Source organism: Artemia sp. Qi Xiang Cuo, chromosome 17, assembly GCF_049724085.1.
Source record: "Artemia sp. Qi Xiang Cuo chromosome 17, ASM4972408v1, whole genome shotgun sequence".
In the NCBI taxonomy this organism is placed as follows: Eukaryota; Metazoa; Arthropoda; class Branchiopoda; order Anostraca; family Artemiidae; genus Artemia; species Artemia sp. Qi Xiang Cuo.
This window is the reverse complement of record NC_142810.1, coordinates 53,933,583-53,959,015: the sequence shown is the minus strand read 5'-3', so window position 1 is coordinate 53,959,015 and position 25,433 is coordinate 53,933,583. Positions and strand designations below refer to the sequence as shown.

General features: G+C 34.4%; 1 protein-coding gene across 4 annotated transcripts in view; it reads left to right on the top strand.

Annotated features, from left to right (window-relative positions):
- The window catches only part of LOC148942348 (uncharacterized), an 81,638-nt gene extending 60,014 nt beyond the window's left edge, over window positions 1–21,624 (top strand). Inside the window, exons 5-6 of one of the 4 annotated variants that reach the window (XM_089103646.1) lie at window positions 8,081–8,148; window positions 20,562–20,727. In XM_089103646.1, coding sequence (XP_088959772.1) covers window positions 8,081–8,148; window positions 20,562–20,585 — 92 coding nt within the window. In that variant the 3' untranslated portion in view covers window positions 20,586–20,727. Of the gene's footprint in view, window positions 1–8,080; window positions 8,149–11,101; window positions 11,354–20,561 lie in introns of those variants that run through there. The other 3 variants (XM_089103645.1, XM_089103643.1, XM_089103647.1) reach the window with 3 other exon arrangements.
- The last annotated feature ends 3,809 nt before the right edge of the window (window positions 21,625–25,433 follow it).

The window sequence follows — 25,433 nt, the reverse complement described above, 5'->3', positions numbered from 1 at the left end:
ATGAAGACCATTCCTTGGGCTTTACTTTAGAAACGGTTATATTGTGATACTGTCCTTGATGGGCATCTTCGGGATTTTCAAGGCAGATTTCAAGGCAGAGCCTTGTTTCTACAGGGAAGTTTATTATGTCAATGGCCTATCGCAAGCACTTCTTGTTAGGGTCCATAGGGGGAGTCTTCTTGGCCATGTTCCTTGGAGTCTCAATGGCTTTATTCAATTCATCCTGTAATGATAAGGGTCTTTTTATTGGGGTTGTTGTTGAAATCATGTCGTCTATAAAATCTTTTTGTGGGACGTGGGGTGGAAGTTCTGTCGGGGAAAAATTGTATTTTTGGGGAAAGCGTGTAATCCAATTCTTCATAGCTTTCTGCGGACGAATCTTTCGGTCTATTTGATAATTGCATTCTGGTTGGTATTTTGGATCTGCGTTTGGGGACAAATAAATTTGTCATCGTTGGGAACTCATTGAAATTTTCTTCGACTCTACCATTTTCAAACTAGCCCTGTTTGAAATTGAATGGTTTCAATTCTCCTAACATTGACCGAGGTGGATTTTTTTTGTGTCTGATGTATCGGTTGTCGTGGGTTGCGACACCCACCTTTCTGGAAACTTAGCCATCTTTATTCGACTGACATGGGCCTTATAGGATCTCCCAGTTGCGATTTTAAACGTAAAATCATATTGCACTTTTTGATTATTTTATAGGGACCGGAATATCTATTGGAGAGTTTCTTGCCTTCGGATTTTGTTTCATTCCTTAGATCAACGCAATCGTCTATTTTGAAATTTATTTCTTTTCTAACATTTGGTATATTTTTTATTTCTTGATTTATTTTGAATTTTTCTAATTCTTGCCTTACTATTTTGTAAGTTTATTCATTCTATTGATGTATTTCTGTTTTCAATCTATCGTGTTATTGTAATGCTGCCTTGATTCAATAATATCTTTGTAAGGTATTTTGAAATCATGGCAAAATAATAAATAAAAAGGACTTTCTTTAGTTACCTCTGAATAGGTATTATCGATTACTTTCGTTAAATATGGTAGGAATTGTTCCCAGTTATTTCTATTGTCCTTCGTTTTAGATACTCAAAATATTTGAATACATTTCATGCCAGTGCTCTATTTTTCCGTTTTCTTGTGGCTGATAAGGATAAGTTAGAAATTTCTCTGTGCTAATGAAACTCATTAATGCTTTAGTTACTTTCGAAGTAAAGTTGCTTCCGTTATCACTTATTACTGTATTTAGCATCCCAAAATTCAAAAACAATTTTGCCAAAGCCTTGCTTATGGCGTATGTGCCGTGATTTATAATTGTTTTTGCGAAGTTAAATCATGAAAAATGGTCTGTAACAGAGAGGACACAAGTATGACCCCTGTTTGAAACAGGCAGGCCTCCATTTGTTCGATGTAAAACAAAGGAGATATTGTCAAATGGGGATCCTGCTACTGGGGTTCTTCCCATTGGGGGTTTAGGATAAGCTTTGGGATATTTTCTTGGGTTGCATGATTCGCATCCGTTTATAAAATCCATAAGTTTGGTCAGAGCCGACGGAATGAAAAAATATTGTTTTAATTTTTGAAAAGTTTTGGTTATTCCTAAGTGTCCGCCTGTGTTCATACGAAAAAATTCGAAATCAGGTATATCTAAGTTTTGAGGCAGCATGGGGATTATTGAAGTTTGAGGTCTAAATGTTTCGTGGGTTATAATCCTACAAGGAATTTCTTCGTCGAAATCGTAATAAAAACTATCTATTTCCCTTCTGAGTACTTTTGATTCATCAGGTAATTCGTTATCATGCTAAGGGACCGTGCTTAATCGTGCTTTCTTCTATTCTAATCTTAAGTATATTTTTCTTGTATTTATGTTTTCGTTTATGGTTGATTGCATTGATTTGTTATAGTTTGTTAAAGATTGCTTGGTTATAGTTGAAATATGGGCTCCCCTTTTAAGGTCAGAAGGTAACCTAGAAGTTTCATTTTTTGTGTCATAATTTTACTTGGAAGAATAGATATAAATGAGGGGTTGTGTTTCGAAAATTGATTGTTAGTATTGCAGATTTCAATGGGTTTACATGCATTTTATTTTTGAGGGCTTCTGTTGCAACATCTTCAAGGATTTCAAGTGGACTACTTTTTACATTGTTACCGCTGACCTCTAGAAGTCACGTCATCCACAAATTTCCATCGTAAAGGGATATCTTACTGCCAAATTATTTACCACTACGCTGAACAAGATGGGTCCAGTTATAGCACCTTGGGGTATTCCGTTATAGACTGTTAGAGGTTTAGAATAAGTATTCATTTATTTGACCACTTGAGATTGTTGGCTTCAAAATTATAACAGTTTGAACCAAAATGGGGTCGATTTGGGATTCATGAGAAATTTTATCAACTAAAACATTATGGTCGACATAATCCAAAGTTTTTTGTTGGTCAACTGAGCTTTTATTAGTCCATGAATTTGGTATCTCTAGGTTTTTCATTATTGTGTCATACATCTGTACTAGACAATGATAAACAAAAAATCGCGAAGAAAGGAAGAAAACGAGGACAATTGACAGCCAGTGAAAAAATTGAAAAATTATGCAAATATTTCCGTCAAGACCTCCGCTTGACCGTCCTCAGTGCAGAATAAAACTGATAAAAATATAAAAACAAAACCTTAAAATAAAAACACCAAACTAAAATTGGACGACCCTTTCCTAGTAACGGTGAAAGGGTAACTGAATAAAAAACACAAGTCTAAATGGCATTTCAGAATTTAATTTCGCGTAAAGCACTTTTAAAGGCTGATCGCTTTCCAGTTTGATTGTTATCGGAGACTCTATTCGATTGCACAATATAACTTTGTGGATGTATGTAAAAACGATCAGAATTAATAATTTTGTCATAAATGGGACTTAGAAAAATTTCTCCAGTGTCTCTATTGAGAGCTACCTTTTGGTGAATGTGCTTTTTTATTTCAACTGCCTCCCTGAAAACTTGCGTGAGACCTTTAACGGGGGCAACGATAGAGGCCTCGTCAAACAAAATGAAATGTTGTGGAGTCTCGTACACATGTTGCGCCAAGGCGGAATCAAAAACCTCAGGCCTTTGGCGTAACCTCATTGCCTTGTCGATTGAGGACTTGTGCTCAGATAACCTCTCCCCCAATTGCTGTTGGGTTCTACCAACATAAAAACAGCCACAAGAACAAGGAATTCTATGATTTGATTTGTCTAAAAAACATGCCAACCTTATTAATCAACAAGAATTTTTACAGCGTTGTAGAGTAAAGAGAATTCTTCCGAATTCTCTTTGTTTCCGCCTAAACCAAGGTACACAATCCGAAAGGCAATTTAGGGATTGGGTTGGTTTTCAGTCTTTGGTTCACATTTTAAAAGACCAAAAAAAACGACATTTTTTCCTAAGAAATACAATTTCAAAAACTCGACATTTTCTACAGCGAAACCTTTCACCGACAGATTTTCAGCAGATATCTAGAATAGCTCAGAACACTTTCTGCCACGACTTTTGTATGGCTAAGGCTCGTTTATCAGAAAAGTTTGAAAAATTAGAGGACGAAAAATTTCAGAATTCCAGATGTTTTCTTCCGAGATTTTGTCCTGGTCCGGCCATTGAGAACCTATCTTCTAAAATTCTTACTCCGGAAGAAACCCATGTTTTGTCCAAGGGACCTAAATTTTGCCTACCTCAAACACAAGTGAATTTCGCAGAGATAGTCTCCAATGTGGAGGCGGGTATATTTGGTTCATGTGGTGCTGTGGAAAATCCAGATTTACTTTGAGGAGAGGTGGTTAAGAATATTCTTGATTTCATTCCATATTCCTCAAGGTAAAAAAATCAGGAAACACAAACTCAAAAATTTAAAAAAAGACCCACACATCATTATCACCAGGGCTGATAAAGGAAATAATATTGTTATCCTTGATAAAACTTCATATAATACAAAAGTTACAGATATTTTATCCGACACCCATACTTACAAGCCCACAGATTTAGACCCCACCAATAAGTTCACCCGTTTAGTACACAAGGAACTAGAAATTTTGCAAACTGAAAGACTTATTACTCCAAAAATGCATAAATTATTTTACCCTAAAGGTTGTTCAGCTCCTAAATTTTACAGGCTCCCAAAAATCCAAAAAGATGGAGTCCCGCTACGCCCCATTGTGGCTTCTTATAGCTCCCTTACTGCCAAATTGGGGAAATGGTTGTCAAAACTTTTTGGCCCCCTTATGCAAACGCAAACTTCATACATAAGAAACTCAGTTCACCTTGTTGAAAAATTAAAAGACATTGAAATAAAAAAGATACAATTTTGGCCAGTTTCGATGCAATTTCTATGTATACGTCTTGCGACATTAAAAAATGTGAACTAGCTCTTCAAAGGAAATTAGAAGATAATATTGATCAAATAGACTACAAAACACTGAATATAGAAACTATTATGCGTCTCATCCGTCTTTGCAATAGTTCCTCCTCATATTTCCGATATAATAATCAATTTTTCACCCAAATTAGGGGTTTACCCGAGGGTACAAGTCGCTCACCATTTTCGGCAACTTCTTATATTGAATTCATAGAAATCTCTGCTCTGGAAAATTTTCTGATGAAACACCGTTTCTGGGGTAGGTTTGTGGATGATGTTATTTCTCTGTGGGAGCATAGAGGAGAGTCATTTAACTCCTTCCTAACTCATCTAAACATTTTGGACTCTGACCTTCAGTTCACTTTAGAACTAGAACATAACCACAAACTTCCTTTCCTAGATGTTTTAATTTTCAAAAAGTCTCCTGGCCTTGAATTTTCTATTTATAGAAAGCCTACGCATAACGATAGGTATTTGCATTTTTCCTCCAACCACTCTCCCTGCATAAAAAGAGGAGTCGTTATTTCTTTGGTTTTCTGAGTAATAAGAATATGCTCAGAGCCACACAAAGACTCAGAATTGAAATATATTAATGACAATTTATTTTGCAATGGCTACCCAATAAAATTACTTGAGACCATTTTAGACAGAAGACGAAAAAAAGGTAGAGGGGAGTGCATCAGGTCCACAAGCCCCAACAGATACCGTCCCATTGGTGGATGATAAGAAACTTTTCACTGTTCTACCCTACATTCCAAAATTGAGCGACAAATTGAAAAGAATCCTTAAAAAACATAAACTTAGCGTCGCCTTTAAAAATTCAAATATTACACATAACTTTTTTAACAACGTCAAAGATAAAACCAGACACATTATGGGTAGTGGAGGTTATAGAATTACTTGTTCTTGTGGCTGTTTTTATGTTGGTAGAACCCAACAGCAATTGAGGGAGAGGTTATCTGAGCACAAGTCCTAAATCGACAAGGCAATGAGGTTACGCCAAAGGCCTGAGGTTTTTGATTCCGCCTTGGCGCAACATGTGTACGAGAATCCATACCATTTCATTTTGTTTGACGAGGCCTCTGTCGTTGCCCCCGTTAAAGGTCTCACGCAAGTTTTCAGGGAGGCAGTTGAAATAAAGAAGCACATTCACCAAAAGGTAGCTCTCAATAGAGACACTGGAGAAATTTTTCTAAGTCCCATTTATGACAAAATTATTAATTCTGATCGTTTTTACATACATCCACAAAGTTATAGTGTGCATTCGAATAGAGTCTCCGATAACAATCAAACTGGAAAGCGATCAGCCTTTAAAAGTGCTTTACGCAAAATGAAATTCTGAAATGCCATTTAGACTTGTGTTTTTTATTCAGTTACCCTTTCACCGTTACTAGGAAAGGGTCGTCCAATTTTAGTGTGGTGTTTTTATTTTAAGGTTTGGTTTTTATATTTTTATTAGTTTTATTCTACACTGAGGACGGTCAAGCGGAGGTCTTGACCGAAATATTTGCATAATTTTTCCATTTTTTCACTGGCTGTTAATTGTCCTCGTTTTCTTCCTTTCTTCGCGATTTTTTGTTTATCATGATGAGCCAGTGTGGTCTCAGAAATTATTTACGACTAGCTTACGGGGAGCTTTTGACCAAGTCTGTTCTTAATTATTTTGATTTGTCTAAAAAATACGCCAACCTTATTAATCAAAAAAAAATTTTACAGTGTTGTAGAGTATAGAGAATTCTTCCGAATTCTCTTCGTTTCCGCCTAAACCTAGGTACACAATCCGAAAGGCAATTTAGGGATAGGGTTGGTTTTCAGTCTTTGGTTCACATTTTAAAACACCAAAAAAAAAACGACGTTTTTTCCTAAGTAATACAATTTCAAAAACTCGACATTTTCTACAGTGAAACCTTTCACCGACGGATTTTCAGCAGATATCTAGAATAGCTCAGAATACTTTCCGCCACGACTTACATCGTTTTTAAATTTGGTAGTGGTGTTTATAGAATTCCTTGTTCTTGTGGCTGTTATTATGTTGGTAGAACCCAACAGCAATTGGGGGAGAGGTTATCTGAGCACAAGTCCTGAATCGACAAGGCAATGAGGTTACGCCAAAGGCTTGAGGTTTTTGATTCCGCCTTGGCGCAACATGTGTACGAGAATCCACACCATTTCATTTTGTTTGACAAGGCCTCTATCGTTGCCCCCGTTAAAGGTCTCACGCAAGTTTTCAGGGAGGCAGTTGAAATAAAAAAGCACATTCACCAAAAGTTAGCTCTCAATAGAGACACTGGAGAATTTTTTCTAAGTCCCATTTATGACAAAATTATTAATTCTGATCGTTTTTACATACATCCACAAAGTTATATTGTGCAATCGAATAGAGTCTCCGATAACAGTCAAACTGGAAAGTGATCAGCCTTTAACAGTGCTTTACGCAAAATGAAATTCTGAAATGCCATTTAGACTTGTGTTTTTTATTCAGTTACCCTTTCACTGTTACTAGGAAAGGGTCGTCCAGTTTTAGTTTGGTGTTTTTATTTTAAGGTTTTTTTTTTATGTTTTATTAGTTTTATTCTGCACTGAGGACGATCAAGCGGAGGCCTTGACCGAAATATTTGCATAATTTTTAAATTTTTTCACTGGCTGTTAATTGTCCTCGTTTTCTTCCTTTCTTCGCGATTTTTGTTTATCATGATTAGCCACTGTGGTCTCAGAAATTATTTACATACTAGACAATGGGACGTTGATAGTTTTGGGACGTTTCCAAATTATCGAATTTCAACCTTGAACCTGTCAGATAAAATTGATTTGCTTTGAAAAAAGTGGTGTTAATGTTATTGGTCTAACTTTGTCAAAATCGACAACGACACCTATTTAAGGAACAGGAGTTACGTAACCTTGTTTTCAAAGAGTCATTAATTCGCCTGTTTTTTTAATCTTGTTTAAAATATCTATCATTTGCTCGAAGTTTTTATCGGCGAAAGCTTTTACGAGCACAATCGGAATATCTAGGGGGCAGATACTGGTTCTTTTTAATATTAGGATTTTATTTGTAATTTCGGATTTTATAATTATTGGTAAATTATCTTAAGTGGTTTGGGAGGAAATTCTTTCCGGATTCAAGGGTAGGAAACGTTGGGAAATCGAACCAAGATGTCGGATTAGGTCGGTCGTGGTTTTTATAGGAGGCTCGTTCAAGTTAAAGTTTTGCTTTTTAGGTTCTTTTCCACAAATCAGTTTTATTTCCTCATACTATTTTTTTGTATTAGTAGTGTATAAGTGATTTTTTTGTTTTTGTAGAAATTTTTTGCAGCCTTAGGAAGTTGCTTCTTTAAATTTTTCCTTGATTTCTTTCCCTCTAGAATTTGTGCTTCTTTAAGGCATTTAATTTTTTTCAGAATTATTTTTTAAGGCTATGATTGAAGAACGGTTTGTCAGAAGAATACTTTTTGTCTTTTTTCCGGGAATGATCCAATGTTGTTAAATGTGTGTAGATGTTGCAAGCTTTTATTGACTGAATATCGTTTGAATTTTCGGCCAACTAAATAGTGCTTAAATTTATTCAAATGGTGGATTACGGATAGTAATTATAATTGGGTGGCAAAGTAACTACTCCCACCCTTTGTTTAGGTTTGACTTAAGTAACATAAAATTTTCTCTCTACCGTTTATTATTTGGGAATTGATTGACCTTATTCCCTTAGATGATGCGTCTCTTGTGACTACAAATTGTCCGTTCTCCAAATCAGGCAACGAAAGTATCGGTTCAGAGGTGAGTGCCTTCTTATGACTATCCAAGGAGGTTTGGGCTTCCTGGGACGAGGTGATGTTTTGGGGTTTTGCCCCAAAACATGTAATTTACTCTATCAGGGGTTTTGCAATTTGAGCATAATTAAATATACATTTTTAGAAATAACCTGTCAGACAAAGGATTCCTCGTAATTGTTTTTATGGTCCGTGGGGGCTTAAGATTTTCAACACATTTTATTTTCTCGGGGTCTGTGGATATTTGACCTTGGGTCATTACTGCTCCCAAGAATTTAATTTTTGGTTGAAATAGGTTTACTTTCTCAGGCCGGCATTTCAAATTGCCTTCGCTGAATTTTTCAAAAATATTGGCTAAAATGCCAAAACGTTCTTCCGTGTTTTCTCTTACGCGTATTACATCATCCACGAAATGAAAAGATTTTGTTTAGCCCTCGTAATAATTGTAAACAGGGCCAACATAACGCAATTGAAATTGTTGTATGTCCAAAGGTTACTCTTAAATATTCATAAGAGCCGCATTCCGTCGTGAAAAATTTAGTTTTATGAACATCACTATCTGCTATCTTTACTTCGTGATATCCTTGCGGTAAGATCCATGGAGGTAAAAATTTTATTCTTATTTTAGAAGAAATAAAGGATTTCAACTTTTCTAGGTAGACGAAATTTAACACTAACCACTTGTTTGTTCAAAGCCCTATAATCCACAACGACTTTAAGATCATTATTTTTCTTAGGAACTAAGATCACAGGGGCAGAGTAGGGGCTGATGTTAGGGCGTATAATATTATTCCATTCCAATTCAAGGATTTTTTTAATTAACCACTTTTTGTGCTTGTAAGGTATACGATAAGGTTGTTTCGCGATAGGTAGTCCTGTAGTGTGGATAGAATGTTCGTAGAATGTTATTAAACCAATATCTTCTTCAGAGATAGAAAATACATCCTTCAATTTCCACAACATTTCACACACTTTTTGTATCATTGTTGCATCATTGTTGTAATTCAGGTTAAAATTTTTCCAAAAATTTAGTTCTGGTTAGGGGATATCTTTCATTTGGAGCATTAATAATATTAACTAAATTTATTTTTGAATATTTCCAATGATTTAATTCGCGTTTGGATATCTTTTGTATATCAACGAGACATGTTCCCTTTTATAGTAATTGTGTCATTTTCGTGTGTTTTTGCTACCCAAATAAAACCCTCTCCTTTTTAATAGTATACGATCTGTTTTTCGCATAATAGAAGCTCAGAAATTCCTTCCAACGAAGACGCAAATGTAGTTCAGATTATTCGTTCAACGGTTTGATCATTTGCAAAATTTGGATTCTTTGCATTATCGTTGGAGATTTTTTGTTTTGCGCGCGGCAAATCCTTAACATTTCTCCTCCCTTTTGTCTTCAGTTGAATTTAGACAGACGCTTTGTTGCGGTAAGTCCTCTGCAAATAGCTTCGGTCGCAAGTGAATGGCGTTAAGATTTATCACCTCCATCCATAATTCAAATATTTTCTAAATTTCTTTATGTCTATATTGTTGCATTTCCCCTATTTTGGATTTTATGGATTCAATCAACTTGTCGTTTAATCTCCTGCAAGACGAGGAATGAGGTATAAAAGTATGTACTCTATTCACTGTTGCGTCCTGATTCTCCGCCCTATGGGGAATAAAGATCGGTTGGATAGATGAATCTATCGTTGGCTGTAACCAATGGCACCTTATTGGATTTTACAAAAATTGACCCCGATTATTGTCTCACGGGGGAAATTTTTTGCTTATTATGAAGTTAGTTGGAAAATGTCTATTATGTATTCTCACATCTAGGCGAATGGAGCCTTTTACCTCTAAATTATGCCCCTTGATTCATTGTTAAATTGGGAATGGAATGATTCTGGTATCGTTTAATAGATGCCGTTAGTTTATTGAACACATTTCAGTTTATTATATTTACCGTTGCACCGGAATCCATAAGTGCATTAAAATAAATATTCGCGACACTAAAACAATTGAATATAGGTAACATTTTATTAGGATCATTTAAAGATGGTACCATTATTGGCTGGGACCTATAAAAAGTTTTGCCGCCAAAAGCCCTCTCAATTCTTTTTCTTGGCTTGATCCATTTCCTTTTGGGTTAATTTGATCGATGGGTACTTGCGAAAGGGGCACTGTGGACACTCCCATGGTTAGCTGATTGACATTGAACTGCCATGATTGTTACATTATTGATGTGCGAGGTGGAGTTTCTTGTTCTGACGGTTCGCGTTGCTTGTTTGTTCTAGAGAGCGGGGTTTGGTATACAAGAGGTTTGGTAGGAGTTATGGGGTAATCCTCTAACTTCTCATGTCGTTGCCATTATTGTTTATACTCCTGGACAAACTGTTGCTATAATTTGGGGGGGTTTGTGTCGTATTTTTTTTGTAAACGGCATTTTCTTTCGATATGGCGGAGCCGGTTACATGCGTAACACCTTATAGGCATATTTGTTTTCATAATTTATCCGATCGGTATGCACGAAGTGCACCGTTCTCTGTCTTGCTGATGCATGAGATCTATTTTGGTTTGGTCTTAGGGATTTATCTCTCGAAAAAAAAAATCTTGGGGACGCTTCTCTTGATGATCGTGGGGTTGGTTCCTAAAAATTATTTATTGAACATCTTTTGTGTTGTAACACAATGTTATCAATTTCCACCGCACGTTCTATTTCATGAATGGCTTGTTCCCGTGTTTCGATTTTTTTTTTTTGCTATTAGCAATTGATACAGATTCGGGTTGAGCCCTTGCTTAAAGGTTTGTAGGATAGTTTTTTCATATAGAACCCCAGAGCCAGTGTAAGATTGCCCTACTTTTAGGACTAGTAATTTAGTCTGATTGTTTCTCTAAGCAGGCTCTGGGTAACATGTCCTTCTAAACGTTTCTTCTGAATGTTTTAAATTCTAATTATAAATCTTTCTTTCCAGAGATCTCAATGTAACAATCAGTCAATTGGTAGCGTGATAAACTGAGGCGATTTAGTTCGAATTGGTACTCAAAATTCAGTGATAACTAAACATTATTGACAAATTTAATACAAGAAAAGAAAATGCTGTAATTATAATTAAAGTCCTTCCAATAGCTCTCTTCAAATTTGAATGATCTTTTATTGCGTGGGTGTGTTGTACTTCTATTTTCCACATCAGATTCACGGAAAAAAGGGATTATCTTAGTTTTAGAGCTACAGAAAATTCTAACAGAATAAATTGCACTTAGCTAACTAGTTAAGGCTTGAGTCTATTGTTCTAGAGTCTTTAGGTCTAAACTATCCAATTAGGTAAACTCTGTTAATTTGGTTTGGAATGGAAGCAACAAAGTTACGAGTTCTATTTGATTCGTTAAGGTACTTCGAGAAGATAAATCAAAGAGGTTTGAAAGGTGGACAAACTCGAAATAGTTAAATAATTGTTTACAACTTTCTCAGTAACTCCAAAACAACGTATCTTACAATTATTTCTTGTAGAAGGAATTAGTGTTCTTTGGATCTCAAGAAAATCTTAAACTTTATTAGGAAAGGTTCTTGGATTGAAACTCCGTCGACTTGAAATGATCTTACACTCTCTGAGTGTCTGATATTATCCCCCTCTCCTTAGTCTATCTGTATTACATCAAGGCCACCATTTGTATTTACAGCTGGAAAAGAACAAGATCAGTAACGGGGGAATAAAATATAGGGTTTTCCGCTCTTGGTTCGATCTGCCGTATAACGTTGGAAGGATCGAAGTAGGGGTTACGCAAAACTGGGGTCTAGAGAATTCCAATTTCTGGGTGTGAGATATTTTATAAATACTAAGCTTAAGTTCCAAGAGACACTAGGTTGGAAAAAAGAGGAGGCACAAAAGCGTTTATAGCTTTTTTTATTCCTTGTTTTAGGGTTTCCCACCTAAACCTTAGGCTATTCAAAGCTTATTCCACAAAGTTTATGTTTCTGGGAAAAACCTCATTGTGTTCCTATCTTTAATTAATCTTAAATTATTTTATTCTTTAATAATATTGTTCTTTATTTAGACAGACGGAGCCTTAACTGAGTGAAATATACAGACGGGACTATAAAACCAATCACCAAAATAGAATGAAAATTCTAACAAGAATCTTAAGTTATTTACGCAGGTACTCTCCGCCCTTTTTTTGTAATCTAATCAATTTTCACATTTCACAGAAGATGTCAGGGTTACCTCAAACTATCAGTAAGGCTCAAACCCTTTATAAAACAATTGGCAACTCTCCAATGGGATTTATCTCCATAACTAGTTTGGGGCCAAAGGGGTTCAAACGATTTAATTGTTAACTTAATTCAAATAGGATCCTTTGGGTTGGACCAAGCAACAGAAATGTTGCAGAGGTTTACCACTTGATCTAAGTATTGAATGCAAAGAAAATTTAGACAGACTAGTGGTAGCATTTTATCTTACATAAAGAGAAATACACTTACTCAGTTCCTTATCCCAGAAGCTCAGACTACCCTTAATTTTTGTTAAAGTCTCTGTTTTATCTGGTTAGTCTTGCTTTTCAATTTTAACTGTCATTCGCTAGGGAATACCTTTTTGTGTCGCCCCTTCTTTAATATTTTATCAATCATAGCCATTCTCTTAAAATAGTAAATTAGTTTTTTCTTTAGACGTTTCACTAAACATGCTATGGCGTAATTCTACCTTTTTGTACATAATAATATTGGTTTACAAGTGATGTTTTTTTGGATGGTGAATGAATCTAAACTTGAAATAAAGGTAGTTGCTTCGATTTTACGGTGACATAAATTATTGTGACAGAAAGGAAAGTTAATTTATGAGGCCCAGTGGGGTGTACTCTATTAACTAAGAATCATTTCTTTGTTACCTGAGATTATACAATTTAGGGGTTTTGTTAATTACAGAAATTAGATAAATAAAGCTTTCTCACACCAGAACCAAATTTGGCCTTGTTGATACTCTTATCTTGTGTAAGTATTCTCTTACATTTTGGGTTTGGTCAAAAGATATATTTTCATACTTTGGCTTATTCGTTGAGCTTGTTTGAATAAATATTTCTTGGTATACCTTTAGTAATTGTTCTATTAGCTTATGGGTAGGTTATTGTCTGAACCTACCGAGCTCTTGATTGTTTCAGGAATGTCAACGTCTTAAGGGTCTTAAGACTTCAGTCTTAAGAGTAGCATGCCTACCAGTGTTTCTAGTTCCGTTTTAATTGTTTCTAAAAATTGGGCTATTTGTATATGAAATTGGACAATGTCATTTTCACCATCGTACTATGGGAGAGATTTTGCAATTTGAACTGATGTAGCAATTACTTTCTGCGGTTGTAGTTGTTCTTTTTGATCCACAGACATTTTGTTCATTTTTAAAAAATAAGTTTTACTGGGTATGTAACCTAAACATAGAAAAAATTTCTATACGCCAATTTCGTTAGAGGTTGCCTACTTGGGATGACTACTTATCTCCTTTTACGCGAGATATTCTAAGTGGATTACCCTATTTGGAATTAGCTTAAGGGCGCTACATTAAAAAATGTAACACTTAATATACTGAAAGCTTTGTCTTGTTATTAGTTTTTGCTTGCTTTATCAAGTGTATATTAAAGCTTTCGGTATAAATTATATGATAGTTTTTCTCAGTAAAATTTGTTTTACATACTTTTATAAACAATTTTGAATGACTAGTCCTCGTGCTTTCCTCCGTGTTTAAACTTTGCCGCGCCACCTCATCCGAGGGGATTTCAGATAATGAACTTATAATTTGTCACAGGTCGTGCCACTTTATAGTTTACTCTTGGGAGGGTTAACTTTCAATTGTTGTTCCGGGGAACATCTATCATAATTATCGGGAGTCGCGATGTTATCTTATTCTTTAAATATCATCTTTCGACTCTGCCGTTTAAGAAGCATTACCACAATGCCGTAGCCGCAAAGTCCAAAGGCGTCAATTACTAGGCTATTTTAAAGTCTGTACGTCAGGTCGAGATCAGATACCTTATGGGAGTGAATTGGAGACACGAGACTAATCTGAGACATACTAGCATATACAACTCGAATAAGAATACAATAGATTTATTAAGTCCTTACATAGGTAAAAGAGGAATGCACTTAGATTTGAACAAGATCGCTATTCAAGGATGGACAGTCAAAATTAATACGCAACAAGTCTATTGAATATGGATATAATATCACTTAGGCCTCTGTAACTGTGTGCTAAACAACAACTCGTACAAGCCTAATTACCAGTTCATAGTCTGAATTTAGTCACTAACACAAAACAGGAGTCTATTATGAATGGCAGCTATATCAAGACTCTGATTAAGACTAATTCAAAACGCTAATTCTGCTAAGATATATGCTCAGATTTTTCCTAAGGCTTGTGTTATAATTGAACTAGATTACTCTTGGATACCGCCTTACATTTCTTCTCTTGGGGTATTGCCTAACCTCTGCTGTAGTTATTTGGCTTCCTGACAACTATGTATTACTTTAGTTTCATTAACAGTTTGTTAAGTGATACACAGATTCAAGTGATCTTTGTCAGAATTGAAAGGAGTCACGCATTCTTTCTTCAACTATAAAAAAATATGACGCTTTCTGACAACTATGTATTACTTTTGTTTTATTAATTGTTTGCACTCAAAGATTCAAGTTATCTTTGTTGGCACTGAAAGGAGTCACAGATTTTTAAATTAGACACGACTTCTGAGAGTTCCTTAATCAAGCTAAATCGTGTTAATAGAGTATTATCTCCTTGAACAATGGTTTTTGTTTAAAATGAACAATGGAAGGTTTCGTGATTCAAATATTCTACAAAATTGCATTCAATGTTCTTTCTTCATTACTCATTTAATAAAATTCCAATGGAAGACAACTAGGTATTACTTTTGTTTCATTAATAATTTGCTAAGCGCCAACTCAAAGATTCAAGTTATCTTTGTCGGCACTGAAAGGAGTTCACGAGTTCTTTGATTGATCACGGGCTCCACGAAATCCTTAATTAAACCAATCGTGTTAAAAGGGTATTGTTTTTTTGAACAAAAGGTATTGTTAAAGATGAACAATAGAAGATTTCATGACTTATAGGTTAATTGTCTCGTATAGCTGGGATGAGCTTGGAACAGCTTATCTGAATAGCTGTGATTAAGTTTGTTTGAAATGCCATGAATATTATCTTTGCCAGGAAAGAAAGGGGTTTTTTAGTATTTTTTTTATTTGACTATGCCACATGTTACCCTTCCGATCGTTCAATGATGTTCCCATCGCTCATTGATCATCTTTAAAAGGGTATATTTGTTTTTTTCTAATGAACGAATTATTTGTTGAGAGTCAAGGTATTGCAGCTAATTTTTTTTCAAGTGCATTGTTTTGAAGGTTCGAAAGGCTTGAAAAATGTATCTGTAGGGATGACTTGATTTGTGCAGCCACTGGGAGCAACCTAGCACATCATGTATTTAGCTCGTCTAAAACGGAGGATTCAAATATACATTTTAATAGAAAGGTTTCTATCTTGTTGACATTATAGTCATACAAGATAATTAATGTACATAATTTTATGTCCTCGGGGCAGTACCTTTGCTACCCTCAACTTTCCCGCTCTGCTAATTCAGCATGTAAGTGAATACGGTAGAGATTACGGGCAAACTGGATTGCCCAGTTGGGTCAGGGAGAATGGTCGAATTTAGTTTATTCTGTAAGTACGCTTTCCATCTAGATCATATTCCATCTGTTGATTTTATGTGGTTGCCATGCTCGTCATGGAGGGAGCAAGCCACGAGGTTATTCCTTTTAGCCAGTTGTATTAATCCATATATTTGCCATTATAGAACAAATAATCGGTTGGGAGTCAAAGGATTGCAGACGTCTTTTATCAGATGCAATGTTGTCTTCCCGTGATGGTTGATATAAGCGACGTTTATTAATTTCTAGTTTGCAAATAAATTAGTCACTCAGTCAGTACTGAATTAATGCAGTTCTTGGACATCACACTGTAACGACACTTTTTAGACAAACTTATATTTACGTAAACACTTGTACAACCTCGAGCTTAAGAATTTTAATCTTAAACAAGCTTAATTACAAGCTTAAGGTTTTAAAATTACGCATTTATAAGATGCAACGCTCTAGGGTTGCCTATAGTAAAAGCCATACGGCTCCCATGTTTAATCATAATAAATTAAAAAAAAAAACTTTCCGAAAATAAGTTTTTCAAAGAAAAGTAAAGGCCATTTTAAGCTTAAGCTCAGCAGATACGAATACCTGTCAAAATTCAAACTCAAAACGACCAGAAATTACTATAAAGAATAAATGAAACCCAAAAACGAACAGGAATTAAATAAACAACCATAGCAAAAAAACATACAATAACTAATAATATAAATCAATAAATAGATCTTAAAGCGAGTAATGTTTTGATTGAATATGCACAAATCAAGCTTAAAACGAAAAAGAATATTCTGCTATTGAAGTATAAATGAAACTTAAAACGAACAGACATTAAATAACAATCAATGCAAAAAAACATACAATAGGTTTTAATGTAAATGAATAAATAAATCTTAAAACTAGGCGCTTTACTGACAACCAATTTCATTATAATTTGTTTTGTATTTACTATTGAAAATAAACATTAAAATTATAGTAAAATTTTGAACTGATGAGGTTTCAGCATTTAATATCATTTAAGTTTGGGTATCGCCTCCTTCTCTCACTGTAAAAGTCTAAAACTTACAGCGTTTTTGGCGCTTTACTGAAAACTATATACGTCTTGAACAGTCTTGGAAAGTATAAACAACATCAAATTGAATATTTGAAGTATAATGATATTAATTGTAGAAAGATCCATCAGTTCAAAAATGTATTTCACAGTAATTTTATTTTTATTTTCAATGCTGTAAGAACTGGAAAAGAATATATTTTTAATATAATTCGTTTTTAGTGAGGCACCAATGACGCAGTAGGCTTTTGGTTTCTATTTACAATTAAGGAAGGGGGCACTATCCAAACTTGTTTGTAGTGAAACTTATTCGTCTTGAACAACTTTTCAGTTAACTTTTCGTTTTCAGTTAATCGCCAATGACGCAGTAGGCTTTTGGTTTTTATTTACAATTAAGGAAGGGGGCAGTATCCAAACTCTTGTTTGTAGTGAACTATATTCATCTTGAAGAACTTTAGAAAGAACTAATAAATTAAACTGAATATTTGATGTATAATGATTTTAATTGCTGAGACTTCATCTGTTCTTAAAACGAATCTTGAAACGAGTGAAACTTAAATTGAAGATGCAAATCAAGTTTGAAGAGAACAAAAATCAATGCAAACAAGAGTTTGGGTATTGCCTCCTTCTCTCACTGTAAAAGTCTAAGACCTACTGCGTCATTGGTACTTTACAGAAAACCAATTTTATTGCAAATATTTTCTTTTTCACTTACTATTGAAAATAATTATTAAAATTGTAGTAAAATTTTGAACTGATGAGGTTTCAGCAATTAATATCATTATACATCAAATATTCAGTTTAATTTATTAGTTCTTTCTTAAGTTGCTCAAGACTAATATAGTTTCACTATAAACAAGAGTTTGGATAGTGCCCCCTTCCTTAATTGTAAATAGAAACCAAAGGCCTACTGTGTCATTGGTGCCTAACTGAATTAAATAAAAAAAAAAGTTTTTAAACTGAAAGTAAGAAGCGATATTAAAACTTAAAACGAACAGAAATTATTCCGTATATGAAAGGGGCTGTCCCCTCCTCAACGCCTCGCTATTTACGATAAATTTTTTTATTTTTTTAAAAATTAAAGTTGTGATAAAGATTAAAACTTTAGCGTAAAGAGCGAGGCGTTGAGGAGGGGACAGCCCCTTTCACATACGGAATAATTTCTGTTCGTTTTAAGTTTAAATGTCGCTCCTTACTTTCAGTTTAATAAACTTGTTTTTTTTTTATTTAATTTCTGATCGTTTTTTAGTTAAAGCAACTTTTATTTTGGCTCACTGTCATTGAATAAGTAAACAAACTTTGCATAAAAATTTTACTTTTCTTTTGCTAAATGACTGTCTCTAAATTTGGTTCTGACGTAATTTACAAATTAACTTACGTAACGAACTTCTATATTCGTATATTTTTCTTCTGGCAAAAAATACAAAGTTGCAGATTTTAGCAGATATGAGCTTGAAACCTATGTTATAGGGTTTTCTTATACACTGAATCTGACGGTGTGATTTTCATTAAAATTCTTTCACTTGTAGGGGAGGTTTCCCCCCTCTTTAAAAAATCAGGTAAATTTTCGCAGGCTCGTAGCATTTGATGATTAATACTAAACTTAATAAAATTTATATATTTAGAATCAACATTATAAGTCCATTCTTTTGATACATTTATTGACATCAAAATTCCGTTTTTAAAAGTTTCAATTACTATTGAGCCGTATTGCTTGTTTTTTTTTATTACGTTATGTTATTACGTATATGAGGGGGTTCTCCCCTTATTCAATACCACGCTCTTTACGCTAAAAGTTAAAAAAAAAATTATTCACAAATCCCTGAATCACAAAGACCGTTTAATTAGGATAGATAGCTCTTTTGAAAGCACTAAAAAAACTGTGGCGTAAAGAGCGAGGAATTGACTTGGGGGAGAACCCCCTTATATACGTAATAATTTCTGTTCGTTTTAAGTTCTATTGTTGCTTCTTTCTTTCAGTTGAAAAAACTTGTTTTTTTAATTTAATTTCTGATCATTTTTAAATAATTCATGGAAATCCGGCGCCCCCTTCATAGTAATGTCCCTTACCCCAAAGAAACATCCTCCACCGAAAGATTCTCCCGAGTAATCCCCACCTCCAGCCCCCACCCCCGCCAGAAAAAATTCTTTCTGAAAATATCTGTATACTTCCCAGTAACCAATACAATATGTAAGCAATGGGCGAAGTTCATAACTTGCAGCCCTTCCCCTGGGAACTGTGGGGGATTAAGTCATCCTAAAAGACATATCTATTAGATTTTTGACTATGCTGAACAAAATGGCTGTCTCAAAATTTAATTGGGTGACTTTGAGAAAAAATGAGCGTGGGAGGGGGCCTAGTTGCCCTCCATTTTTTGGTCACTTAAAAAGGGCACTAGAACTTCTAATTTCCGTTCCAATGAGCCCTCTTACGATATTTTAGGACCACTGGGTCAATACGATTACCCCTGGGGAAAAAAAACAAATAAACACGCACTCGTGATCTTTCTTCAGGCAAAAAATGCAAAATTCCACATTTTTGTAGATAGGAGCTTGAAACCTCTACAGTAGGGTTCTCTGATACGCTGAATATCATGGTTTGAATTTCATTAAGGTTCTATAATTTTTAGGGGGTCTTTCCCCCTTTTTTCGAAAATCAACCAAATTTTCTCAGGTGCGTAACTTTTGATGGGTACGATTAAACTTGATGAAACTTATATATTTGAAATCAGAATTAAAATATTATTCTTTTGATGTATCTATTGGTACCAAAATTCTGTTTCTTAGAGTTTCGGTTACCATTGAGCCGAGTCGCTCCTTAGAGTTCGTTACCACGAACTGTTTGAAAAGAATTATATTACAAATATTTTCTTTTCTATTTCTTACAGCGTTGAAAATAAAAATAAAATTACAGTGAAATGAATTCTTGAACTAATGGCTCTTTCAACAATTAATATCATTATACATCAAATATTCTATTTGATGTTGTTTATACTTTCCAAGACTGGTCAAGGCGTATAAAGTTTTCAGTAAAGTGCCAGTAACGCAGTAAGTTTTAGGCTTTTACAGTGAGAGAAGGAAGCGATACCCAAACTCTTGTTTGTATTAACTTTTGTTCGTTTTAAGCTTGATTTGCATATTCAATTTAAGTTTCACTCGTTTCAAGATTTATTTATTCATTTACATTAATATCTATTGTATGTTTGTTTGCATTGTATATTTAATTTCTTTTCGTTTTAAGCTTCATTTATGCTTCAATAGCAAAATATTCTTTTTCGTTTTAAGCTTATGTTTCATATTCAATCTAAACATAACTCGCTTTAAGATCTATTTATTCATTTATATTATTACTATTTTTATGTTTCTGCTATGATTTTTATTTAATTTCTGGTCGTTTTGAGTTTGAATTTTAAGAGGTGGTTTAATAGTTGAGCTTAAGTTAAAAATTGCCTTTATTTTTCTTTGAAAAACTTATTTTTCGGAAAGTTTTTTTTAATTAATTTGAAAAAAAATTGTTTAGCTCTTTATTTAGCAAAAAAAAATAAAGGATTTGTTGAATCACAAGAATAATGCCTCAAATTGGCTCAATTAAGGTTAGTGACTAATTAAGGTTAAAAGTGGTAAAAGCTGAATTTAGTGTCCAATAAAAAGTAATTTGTTTTGAGTGAACTTTATATTAATTATGTTTTCCCCCTTTCAGATAATCCAAGAACCCACACTGTAAAAAAACCTTTCAAATGTGATGTGTGCCGGAAATTTTTTTCTACAAATTCCAATTTAATTCGTCATCAAAGAGCTCATAATGGAGAAAAATCTTTTAAATGTGACATGTGTGAGAAAACATTCTCTCAAAAATCGAGCCTATCTGATCATCGAAGAACTCATACTGGAGAAAAACCTTTTAATTGTGACATTTGTGGGAAAACATTCACCCAAGTATCCCACCTTTATCGTCATCAAATAAGTCATACTGGAGAGAAACCTTTCAAATGCGACATATGCGATAAAACTTTTGGTCAAAAATCGGCCCTATCTAATCATGAAAGAATTCATACTGGAGAAAAACCTTTTGAATGTGAAATATGCAAGAAATGTTTTACTTATAATTCTAGTTTATATTGTCATGAAAGAATACATACTGGAGAGAAACCTTTCAAATGTAATACATGCAAGAAATGTTTTACTTTCACTTCTAGTTTAGCTCGTCATCAAAGAACTCATATCGGAGAAAAACCTTTCAAGTGTTATTAATGTAAGAATTCTTTTAATTCAAGTTCCATATTGTCCCGTCATAACAGAAATTCATACTGGAATATGAGAAAATATTCGCTAAAAAATCTGACCTATCTCGGCATCGTTTAACTCACACTTAAGAATTTTAGTAAGATTAGTGCTATTTATCTTGAAATTTTTTTGGTTTAGCATATGAAAAATAAGGCAAGAAATTACACATTTGAAGTGTCTTTTCCTTTAAAATCTCCCATTTGAACATACGGCATTTGGAGTTTAATCTAATGCAATGTCCAAGACTGGACGAGGTCTACAAACTATTTTCTGTTATCTATCTTCATTTCAACTTTTTCTGCTTTACTTTTATTCAGGTCTCAGATGTTGTTTTTCCTTACAGTCTTGTTTCAATAAGTTGCCTTTGTGAAACTTATTTTATTTATTTTCAGTGTTGCTTTTATGTTTTTTTTTATATGACTGCCTGCTTTTTAATGTTAAGTTTGTGATGGAAAAATATTTGATCGAAAAGATATAAAACATCGTTAAATTTAGTTGTTTAATTCTTATTGAGTCCGTGCATCTTCACAGCGAACCTGTCTTCTGTTTTTAACGGTTTTGGTAAGGTTTTATAAATTTTAAGACAAAACTATGAAGTCCTAGGGCCAGGGAGATCTTAATGCACAAAAATACTCTTTTTATGGTGCAGGGTCTTTTTTTGTATAGGCTCATTAAAAGTGGAACTGAAAAGCTTCAACTATGGAACAAAACTATGGGCCAGGTAGATCTTAATGCACAAAAATACTCGTTTTTTGGTGCAGGGTCTTTTTTTGGTATAGGCTCATTAAAAGTGGAACTGAAAAGCTTCAACTATGGAACAAAACTATGGGCCAGGTAGATCTTAATGCACAAAAATACTCGTTTTTTGGTGCAGGGTCTTTTTTTTGTATAGGCTCATTAAAAGTGGAACTGAAGAGCTTCAACTATGGAACAAAACTATGGGCCAGGGAGATCTTAATGCACAAAAATACTCGTTTTATGGTGCAGGGTCTTTTTTTTGTATAGGCTCATTAAAAGTGGAACTGAAGAGCTTCAACTATGGAACAAAACTATGGGCCAGGGAGATCTTAATGCACAAAAATACTCGTTTTATGGTGCAGGGTGTTTTTTTTTTGTATAGGCTCATTAAAAGTGGAACTGAAGAGCATCAACTATGGAACAAAACTATGGGCCAGGGAGATCTTAATGCACAAACATACTCGTTTTATGGTGCAGGGTCTTTTTTTGGTATAGGCTCATTAAAAGTGGAACTGAAAAGCTTCAACTATGGAACAAAACTATGGGCCAGGGAGATCTTAATGCACAAAAATACTCGTTTTATGGTGCAGGTTCTTTTTTTGTATAGGCTCATTAAAAGTGGAACTGAAAAGCTTCAAAAGAAAGTTTTCCCGGCGAATCTAAAACATTTGAAGATAGGCGCTTAAGCTAAGGGAAATAACAGTTTGTTATGAGGAAAAAGGGTATTAGAGAGCCAAGAAATATGGTTGAATTTTTTGATAATTTGTTTGAGACTTACACCTTTGAGTCCCTGGCCAATTGGAAACCTAGTATAAAAAAAAATAATTTCAGGAATAATCCCTAGAAATGGCAATAAGCCTATTTTATGGTGTAGTCTCAAATTTGACTCAGTCTCTTTATTAAGGTGACTAAAATTAGTGACCAAGAGTAAATAGAACATTCGTTCCCCTCAATTATGGCCAAATCATTTATTTGTACGCCTTAAAACTTATTTGTCATACGAGGTAAACTAGCCCTCGTACACCAAATAGTAAATTGGGGGAATGGGCCCCTGAAAACTGGGATTATAAGTTTTTTTTAGAAAAACCCAAAAATCAAGAGAACCCTAATCGTCGAAAAATTATTTGCCTTAAAACCGGACCAATAGGAGAGTTAATAAACTTCTCTTCTGAACAGACTAAGTCTTGAAGTCGTAATTCCCCGAGGAAAGTTGACCCTAATGCTTATGACAATTTATTTTCTGAGGCACTAACGGAGCGCTGAAGCCGAGCAATTTTTTATTGGCTTTAAAATATCAAGTATTGTTGCCTTGGCTGAGATATTACATATTTTCTATGGAACGGTAAGATATTTTGAGGGGGTGACAAATCGTAATTCCTTTGGCCAAGGAGAATATAATGTAAAAACGGTGCGATGCGAATCAAACCTGTTAAACTCAAACCAGTTAATTCAGCCCTCAGTCGATTCCATCCCTGTTTATTTCAACCCCCTTGAACTAAACGTCCTTGCAATTCAACTCCCGTGCAATTAGTCAAAACAAACCTTTAGTCAAATCTGACTTGCTGTTGAACAAAGCTTTAGATTCTTAATCAGTGACTAATTTACTTGGGAACTTGGGAACTAATCAACTCATGTTTAAATCGATCGGGGACGTCTTCTTCACCATCAAAAATACGGGATGCCCATGGTAATACAATTGAAAGGGAACTAGAAATGGCAAATTACATAAATTTTCATTTCGTGTCAATCGGGCTGTCAATAGCTAATAAGCTCCAACATAATATGTCCCATGGACAATGTAATTATCCTAAGTACCTAGGAAGTCCTTCTGAGAATTCTATGTTTTTAACTCCGGTAACACAAGAAGAGCTTGCTAGGGTTGTTAAGCTTTTAAATAATGAAAAGTTCCCGGCGATTTATGAATCATCGACCAATATTCTTAAAGCCATTTTACTTAGCATTAATAAAGTTATATGTCATTTAACAAATCTGTCATTTAGATCGGGAACTTTTCCATATTCTTTTAAAAAAGCGAAGGTGTTACCGCTATATAAAAGTGGAGACCGGACTAATTGCTCAAATTATAGACCCATTTCTATTCTTTCGGGTTTTTCTAAAGTAATGGAGCGATGTTTTTATAATCGAATGTATAATTTTCTCTGTTCAAAAGATTATTTTTCAAAAACTCAATATGGATTTAGAAAAGAGAATAGTACGCAGGATGCTATATTAAACTATGGTGCAATTTATTCACGAGTGTCTGGACAAAAAATGGATCCCGGCGAGTATATTTTTGGACCTTGAGAAGACCTTCGATTCGTTAAGCCATGAAATATTGTTGTATAAATTAAACCACGGTGGGATACGAGGACCAGCGCACGATTTTATCGCATCTTACCTAAGTCGTCGCTCCCAAGTGACTATGATCAACGACACAGTTTCGGATCCATGTCTGTTGTCATATATTGGTGTCCCGCAAGATTCAATCCTGGGACCACTGCTTTTTATAATATATATAAATGACCTTCCATCAGCGACAGAAAACCTTGGTCTGAATGTTCTTTTCGCTGATGATACCGGATCATCACTTACTAGATATTCGGAAGAGGATCTCAATGAGAAGCTGCAAATCGCATTTTCACAACTTCTTGTATGGCTAAAAGCTAATCGTTTGTCACTAAATGCATCAAAAACCAAATTTATCATTTATAGTGGAATTGGGCAGAATGTACAAGGAATTCCAACAATATTTGATCATGCTACAAATATTCAAATTCAAAGGGTAACTTCGTTCCGGTATCTGGGTATTATTATTGATGAAAATCTGTCATATACAGAACATTGTAATAGATTACGGGTTAAAGTTGCTCTGGGGGTTGGTATAATGCGAAGGTTTCAGCATTTTTTTTCATATGAAATCCTACGTTTAATTTATTTTGCGTTGGTTCATTCCAATCTTACGTATTGTCCTCTGATATATTTGGCAACATTCAGATGTCATGTGAAACCGATACAAATTCTTCAAAACCGGGCTCTTCTAATTTTAAAGAATTATTTACCATCACCGTCTTCGTATCCTAATAAGAGTAAAACTGAAACTCTATATCTTGTAACTAATATATTGCCTGTTTCACAGATATTCACCCTCAATTCTTTTTTATTTAAGGTAAAATATGACCGGTCGGAACTACCTACGTACTTTCGTTCAAATAATTTTTTCCCTGTGCAGCATGCCCATTCTTATGAAACCCAACATAAATGGAACATTCAGCACCTAAAATGAAGCACAGAGAGATCACGGTTCTCGCCATTATTTTCAATCACGGGTTCAGGGTGTATTTATCTACCATTAATTGATTGCAGCAAATCTCTTCCAAATATAAAAAAGCAACTTCATTCTATCCTTATAAATAATTTTAAGAATTAATAATATATTGAAAATCCGGGTACATTTGATAATTTTGTTTTGTTGGGTGTTTTGCCCTGTGAGTTGCCAGTCATCGGTCACCCTTATTCGCCCGTTGTTTTTTTTTTGTTTTTTTTATTGGTA